Source organism: Hevea brasiliensis, chromosome 6 (assembly GCF_030052815.1).
Source record: "Hevea brasiliensis isolate MT/VB/25A 57/8 chromosome 6, ASM3005281v1, whole genome shotgun sequence".
Classification (NCBI taxonomy): domain Eukaryota; kingdom Viridiplantae; phylum Streptophyta; class Magnoliopsida; order Malpighiales; family Euphorbiaceae; genus Hevea; species Hevea brasiliensis.
The window spans coordinates 34,509,853-34,518,005 of record NC_079498.1 but is presented as its reverse complement, the minus strand read 5'-3'; the positions used below and the strand labels follow the sequence as shown (position 1 = coordinate 34,518,005).

Sequence of the window (8,153 nt, the reverse complement as noted above, 5' to 3'; positions counted from 1 at the left end):
TTATCATTTCACACGCAAAAATGAAGTGGAATTATTTAAAATCTCTTGTAGTATATTTAATAGATTATCGGTAGGCGAAGTTCGATAATTTATTAGGTATACTACGAGATTATGTTATGCCTTACAGAGGGGTAAGGTGTGACAAGTACTCACCACCTTGATCAGATCGAAGGGTTTTAATACTTTTTCCCGTTTAATTTTCTACTTCAGACTTGAACTCTTTGAACTTTTCAAAAGATTCAGTCTTGTATTTCCTTAAATACAAATACCCAAATCGAGATTTACCATCAGTGAAAGTAATGAAGTAGTAATATCCACCTCTAGCTATTTCTTAAAATGGCCCACATAAATAATTATGTATGAGTTCCAAAATTTCTTCAGCTCTTCGCCCTTATCCAACAAAAAGAGATCTGGTCATTTTGCCCTGAAGTTAGGATTCACAAGTTGGTGATGATTCATTTCCCAAAAAGGACAAAATCCCCATCCTTTCCAACTTTGTAATCCTTTCTTCTGCTATATGACCCAATCTCAAGTGCCAAAGTTGTTTTGGATTAAGGTTAATATTTTCTATTGCATTAGCCTCATATTCGATGCTTAGAGCTGTTTTGCATTTATTATCTATATAATAAAGACCATTTTGCAAGTTACCCAAACATACAATTTTATTACCATAGTAAATTGTACATACATCATTTATGAATCTAAATTCATAACCATCTCTAGTCATACTAGATACTGAAATGATGTTTTTATACATATTGGGTACATATAAAACATTCTTTAGATGCAAAACATGATCATCAAAATAATTATATACAATAAGAGAAGTAGATCGGATGGCTTTAGCATCAACACTTGATCTATCACCAATCTTCAGCCTCACTTCTCCATGATCCAAGCTCCTAAGATTTACTAGTTCCTGCACATAAGAAATTATATGTGAATTAGATCCAGTATCTATGACCCAAGAAAAACTAGTATGATACACAATACCAGAATCTAAGAAACAAGAAATAGCCATACCTTCAGAAGGTTTTGCATTATTGCTCTTTACCAACTCTAGGTATTCTAGGCAATTCTTTTTCCAATGCCCATCCTTGAGATAGTGGAAACACTTTCCTTTGTCTGCAGGAGCTGCTTCTGCCTTCTTCTTCTTTGGTTGGCTCTTTTTGCCCACTCTACCAAAAGGATCAGGAGCGGAAGATAGCTTCTTCTTGTTGTTCTTCTTCTTTTTGGTCTTACCAGATGAAGAAGAAGCAACAAGTGCCACTTCCTTGCCCCTCTTACCAGGCATATTACCTTGAGCAATCATAAGAATATTAAGAAGACCAGCTAAAGTGCATTCTTGTTTTGTCATATGGAAGTTTGTAATAAAACTTCTAAAAGACTAGCAAGGATTGAAGGATCAAATCCATCTGGAGAGAAAAGTCCATGGAAAAATCCAATGCCTCCAGTTGCTCTATAAGCCAGATATAGTATGGACATGTTCTCTCACATCCTGGCCTTCATGCATTTTCATTCTTAACAATTGTTTAGATATCTCATATCTAGCCAACCTACTATTTTCACCAAATAACTCTTGAAGGCGACTCAGTATTTTAGAAGAAGTTTGCATTTTCTCATGCTGCTTTTGTAACTGATTAGTCATTGAAGCAAGCATGTTGCACTTGGCTTGCATGTCATCTTCATGCCACTTTCTCAAAGTGTCATGTTCTTCTTTTGTGGCCCCTAGTGTTTATGGACCAGGAATCTTAGAATAAAAAACGTATCCCATACACTCAAGATTGAGAACAATTCTCAAATTCCTAAGCCAATCAGAGAAGTTAGGTCCCGTGAGCCTATTTTCATCTAGCATGCGTGATAACGGGGTTAGACCTTTGTGCCATATTATCAGATATTATAAGATTCAAATTAGTTATCTTGTAACATCCTCAAATCACATTTTATTGGATACTTTTAACAATACATAAGCGAATAGCATTTATTCAACATATCTCATGTGAAACTCAATCATTGGTTTTGGCCCCTAATGCTCAAAGCCTTAGGTACATCCATTCTTGGCCTATCTTGCATTAGTTAAGTTGAGCCCACTAGGCTAGTGAGTATGGAAGTTTGAACCTTGATGACCTCAGGATCATCCATTCTTGATCACCAAAGTACGTACATAGTCACAACATCACATGCTTAACAATTAAATTCAGAAAATCTCTTAGGCCACAAAAACCACCCCTATGTAACCATGGCTGACAGTTTAAGCGAATAAAATTTTCAAATTTAATTGCCCTAGTGGAGAGCCATGATATAATTACCATAACTATACTATTACCAACTTAATTATTTAATTGGAAGATTTTTGCGATTAGCTTAATTACTATTAAGGTCTCACTTTACACATTATTCATTTTAGCATGCATATATCTCATATAAGCATCCATTCATACACATCTCATGCATACATGGATAATTAAATAAAATAGTATGATTATAGACTTTCTAAGGAATTTAATTTTGAGCCACCAAGAATTGAATTAGGGCATGTCCTAGGTGTATTTCATCTATTCTATCACAAGAGTTACTGAAGAAGTACATCAATCAACACCTTGATCTTGACTTCCTTCCACTGGTACCACCAATGCTCTTGATCTCATTGTCCTTCTTGTAATCCAATTACAAAGTAACCCTTGGCATACCAAGGTGAATTTACAAGAAATTGGACTTAAGAGTCCTTAAATAAATGAAAATACTTCCTATGTATCATAAGACTTATAATACATGCTTCTATAAATAAAATTAATTATTACAGCCCAAAGAAAAATAAAAGAATTAAATCCAATCACATTGGTCTTTTATTGTCCATGATCATCCATCATGCATATCAATATTTAACAATTAAACATAAATATACATGTTTGTCCAAATTGAATATCACATACTCAATTTGAATCTCATTCAAATTAATTTCAAATTTAGGAACTTTTCCCAAATTTAATTTTTATGAAAACAATTTTCAAAAATTTATTTGTATGATTGGAAATCCTAATTGAACCATTCAACTAGATCTAGGCATGATTTTTTGTCACAAATTATAAAACATTGGCATAAAAATTCCAAAATCAGCCAAAAACACACCCTTTATCCAGTAGGAAACAGACCCCTGAGGCGCGTATTTACACGGGCCGTGTAACTAGAAAAGTCCTTGGGCACGTGAAAAGAACGGGCCGTGTAACCTTCTGCCTGAGCTGTGCACAGCAATTCCCCAGAACACGGCTAGTGGCCTGGGACACGCCCAGGCCATGTTCTTTGTGGCATAGTGGTTTTTCTAGGATTTCTTCAATTCGAATCCCATTCAAACCCAAACCACTTCCAATCACACAAATAAGTCCCATAATCAATCCTAATGGTAAATATAGTGGCTCTGATACCAGTTGAAAGGCACAGCAGAATCATGGGTTAGGGAGTTTAAGGATGGATTTCAAAAATTTTATAGGGTTTCATGCATACATATCACATGTATTATGATCCTAACTAACCTTAAACTCCAACAGGCATGCCAAAACACACTTTTAGCATGCATTAGACATTCATTTGCCATCAAGGATTGTTGTTTAACTATTAAACAAATTAAACTCTAACCTAAAGAGGGTTATGAGGACTCTAACCTCTTAGGGTGTAGAATCAGACTTCTTATTCCCTTTAGTAGTCTCTAAAGCACCAATTGGAGCTCCTCTAGCTTGTCCACTAAAGGAGTGGAAACATGGTAATTGGTTCATTGGAGCATTGAATTTCAAAATTTTTCTCTTCTAGGGTTTCATGCATCATGCCATATCTCTTATGTGCCTAATTAATTTCAATGCTCAATTGCATATTAAAACACTTTTAATATACATTAGGATCTTCATTTGCCATTTAAGATTGTGAATTAATAAATTAATTCAATTAAACCCTAATTGAAAGAGGAATTTGAGCACTAACCTCTTTGATGCACTATGAATGCAATTGGCTCCTTTAGGAAGCACCTAGGACCCCAAGTGTTGTCCCTCTAGCTTGTCCACACCAAGATCACCAATGGCCAACCCCCAGTTTTGCTTCTCAAGCCTTTCCAACCAATTATAATTTAGGGTTTTGCTTCTAGAGAGGTTGTATGGGTGTATAAGACACTAAAAATAATTTCTAGCAATTTTAATTCAAAGGGAATGGAGTGATTCTCTTTGAATTGTTGAGAAATTGAGAGGAGAGGAAGAGAACAATATGCCGCCACACTTGAAAGGAAAGAAAGTGTTGTGTGTTTCTTCTTTTCTTTTCCCTTTTATAATTAGGTTAAGTAATCACTTAAACCCTTTGCCACATGTTACAACCATATTGCATCTTATTTTTAATTGATTTAATCACATTAAGCCAAGTGTCAAAGCTAGATTTAATCTTGAATTTGATCACCTTGCATGATAGGAAGACAAATGGCAAACTTATACAATGCCATGTGTCACCATCTCATGGTGCCACATGTCACCATGTGAAATGACCAAATTACCCTTATGTTGTAATTTTGAGTTCTCAACCCAAAATCATTATTTCTCCTCTTCTAATCAATTTATATCAAATATAAATTAACTAATTAATCTCTATTAATTAATTTCTCACAATTAAATTCATATTTAAATTCTTTAAATATAAATTTAACTTATACTATACATTCAATAACCTAATATTGATTTCAAACTATGCTAGGGACTTTGCAATCTTATTGCAAACTAAACCTAATTAATTAATTAATTAAACTGTTTAATTAATAAATTAAATCACATTTAACTTGGTGATTAATTTGTGTATGCGTGTGACTCACTAGGCTCATCACTAATTGGCAATGAGATATGATATCAACTCTTAATATCATCAGAACTCTTTCTTACCATAAATAATTTCCCTAAACCATTTTAGGCATCTCATAGACCATGGTTAACACCTAGCATAGCGTGCCATGGCCACCCAATCAGTAACAAGGAATACCTTAATTGAACCTATAATCATATGTTATCATGCACTAGAATCTCTCAGTTACAAAATCCTAATTCGGGCTGGAGTCATGGTTAATGTCAAACCCCATTTGCTATGAACATTATGTTCTCTTTTAATTCCAGTTCTTGATTAATTAGATTTTCTTATCAAAAACTCTTTTCTGACTAAATTTGTCTATCCTGGCCAGGAACTTGAAACATCAAGAATAATTAAATGAACATAGGATTTTATCCCTATTTACTTAGGGTAACATATTCCATCTTGATTAACACCTATCTTCATATATAACTAGTAGGAGCCAACACATGCCCATATACCCATACATAGTACAAGTATGAAAGCAGTATTAAACTCAAACCACTTATATACAAGATAACTGTGTTATCTTAGGTCTAAAGATTATATGCACTAATATGATATATGACAATGCATTGACAAGAGTAAACTCCATGTGCTTGTTATATGCGTCACTGGTTCGGCCTACATATCATGTATAAGTGCCTATCATGTTTGTTATATGGCATGAGACTCACCATTCCATCTTATTTATATCTCATATAAATACCTTGGGAAAAAATATGATTACAATCTTTCTGGATAAGTCATGTCCTGTGTGAAGTATCCCCGATTGTGAACTAATTTATGATACTTTTTGCTAGAAATACTGTCACTCATATTCTTAACAACTTAAGAATTTAATTTCTAATAAAATATCAATGGACCTTTTCTATTACACATAAATACATTATGTAAACGGAAAAGTAAAATTGCCTTTTATTAATAAAATATGCACAAGATACATACTAAATTATATGCTCTAGGGCATACAACTAACAATCTCCTACTAGCACTAAAGCCATTCATTACAATATCTTAGACCCATCTTCTCAAGATATCGGTCTAACTAAATTTGTAACATAGGCTTTGTGAATGGATCAGCTAGATTTTCAGCTGATGCCATTTTCTGCATGGCTATATCGCTTCGCCCAACTATCTCTCTGATAATATAGTTGCGCTTTTCTATGTGTTTGGATTTCTAATGAGACTGGGGTTCCTTAGCCTGTATGACTGCTCCATTATTGTCACAGTAGAGAGGAACTACTGACTCAATAGAAGGAACTACTGCAAGTTCTATCACGAACTTCTTTATCCAAACAACCTCTTTTGCATCATCTGATACAGCAATGTACTCGGTCTATGTAGTGGAATTAGCAGTTGTACTCTATTTGGAACTCTTCCAACTAACTGCACCTCCATTACAAATGAACACAAACTCAGAGGTAGACTTTCTATCATCGATATCTAATTGAAAATCAGAATCAGTATAACCATCCAATTGTAAGTCACCACCTCCATAAATCAACAATAAATCCTTAGTTCTTCTCAAGTACTTAAGGATATTCTTGACAGCTATCCAGTGTTCCAAACTTGGATTGGATTGAAACCTGCTAGTCAAACTAACAGCATATATGATATCTGGCCTAGTACACATCATTACATACAGCAAACTTCCAATAGCCGAAGCATACAGAATCCTGGCTATTTTATCTCTTTCTTCTGGTGTATTTGGAGACATCTCTTTTGAACGGTGGATACTATGTCTCACTAGTAACAATCCTCTCTTGGAATCAAGCATGTTAAACCTCTTTAACACCTTTTCTAAGTATAGACTTTGGGATAAACCAATTATTCTTTTTGCTCTATCTCTATAGATGCGAATTCTAAGAATATAGGTTGTCTCCCCTAAGTCTTTCACGGAGAATGTATTAGACAACCATACTTTTACAGTTGTCAACATACCTATGTCATTACCTATCAACAGAATATCATCCACATATAAGACAAGGAAAGTGATAGCACTATCACTAACCTTCTTATATACACATGGTTCATCCACATTTTTTATAAAACCAAATGACTTAACGGTTTCATCAAAATGGATGTTCCAACTCCTCGAAGCTTGTTTCAACCCTTAAATGGATCGCTTTAGCTTGCACACCTTGGAATTATCTTGGGATTCAAAACCCCTAGGTTGTTCCATGAAAATGTTTTCATCAATGTATCCATTGAGAAAAGTTGTTTTGATATCGATCTGCCAAATCTCATAATCATAGTATGCAGCTATTGCTAATAGAATCCTAATTGATTTAAGCATGGCAACAGGAGAGAAAGTCTCCTCATAGTCGATTCCTTACCTTTGGTGAAACCCTTTCGCAACTAGCCTTGCTTTATAGGTCTCTACTTTTCTATCAGAACCAATTTTTTTCTTGAAAACCCATTTATTCCCTATAGGTACAATACCTTCAGGTGGGTCAACAAGGTCCCAAACTTGGTTCTTATGCATGGAATCAATTTTGGATTTCATAGCTTCAATCCATTTTGAAGAGTCTGTATCTGATATAGCTTCTTCATAGGTAAGTGGATCATCTCCATGATCTATTTCTTCATGAGTAAATAACTCTTGTTCATTTTCATGAAGAAAACCATATCTCACTGGTGGGTGAGATATCCTAGTTGATTTGCGAGGAATTACTGTAGATGTTTCATCAATAGTGTTAGTAGTATGCCCTAGAGCATATCATTTAGTATGTATCTTGTACATATTTTGTTAATAAAAGGCATTTCCACTTTTCCATTTACATAATATATTTATGTGTAATAGAAAAGGTCCATTGATATTTTGTTAGAAATATTATTCTTAAGTTGTTAAGAATATGAGTGACAATATTTCTAGCACAAAGTATCATAAATAGGTCCACAATCGAGGATACTTCTTAATAAGGACATGACTTATCCAGAAAGATTGTATTCATGTTTGTTCCCAAGTTATTTATATGAGATATAAATAAGATGGAATGGTGAGTCTCATGCCATATAACAAACATGATAGGCACTTATAAATGATAAGTAGGCCGAACCAGTGACACTTATGACGAGCACATGGAGTTTACTCTTGTCAATGTTTTGTCATAAATCATATCATTGCATATAATCTTTAGACCTGAGATAGCACGTTATCTTGTATATAGGTAGTTTGAGTTTGATCTCGCTTTCATACTTGTACTATGTATGGGTATATGGGCATGTGTTGGCTCTCGCTAGTTGTATATGGAGGTAGGTGTTGATCAAGATGGAATCTG

The 8,153-nt window shown here is 34.3% G+C and overlaps 1 protein-coding gene across 1 annotated transcript; it reads right to left on the bottom strand.

Annotated features, from left to right (window-relative positions):
- Nucleotides 1-1,459: 1,459 nt before the first annotated feature.
- On the bottom strand, nucleotides 1,460-1,855 carry LOC110659816 (uncharacterized). The gene is made up of 2 exons (XM_021817864.2): nucleotides 1,777-1,855; nucleotides 1,460-1,728 (listed from the first exon to the last, which is right to left on the bottom strand). The coding sequence occupies exons 1-2, from the start codon at nucleotides 1,853-1,855 to the stop codon at nucleotides 1,460-1,462; spliced, it is 348 nt and encodes a 115-aa protein (XP_021673556.2).
- Between the last annotated feature and the right edge of the window lie 6,298 nt (nucleotides 1,856-8,153).

Coding starts and splice junctions, on each gene's coding strand:
- LOC110659816 (XM_021817864.2), bottom strand. CDS start 1,855: ATGCTAGATGAAAATAGGCTCACGGGACCTAACTTCTCTGATTGGCTT. Junction 1,729..1,776: donor AATTGTTCTCAATCTTGAGT/GTATGGGATACG, acceptor CATAAACACTAG/GGGCCACAAAAGAAGAACAT.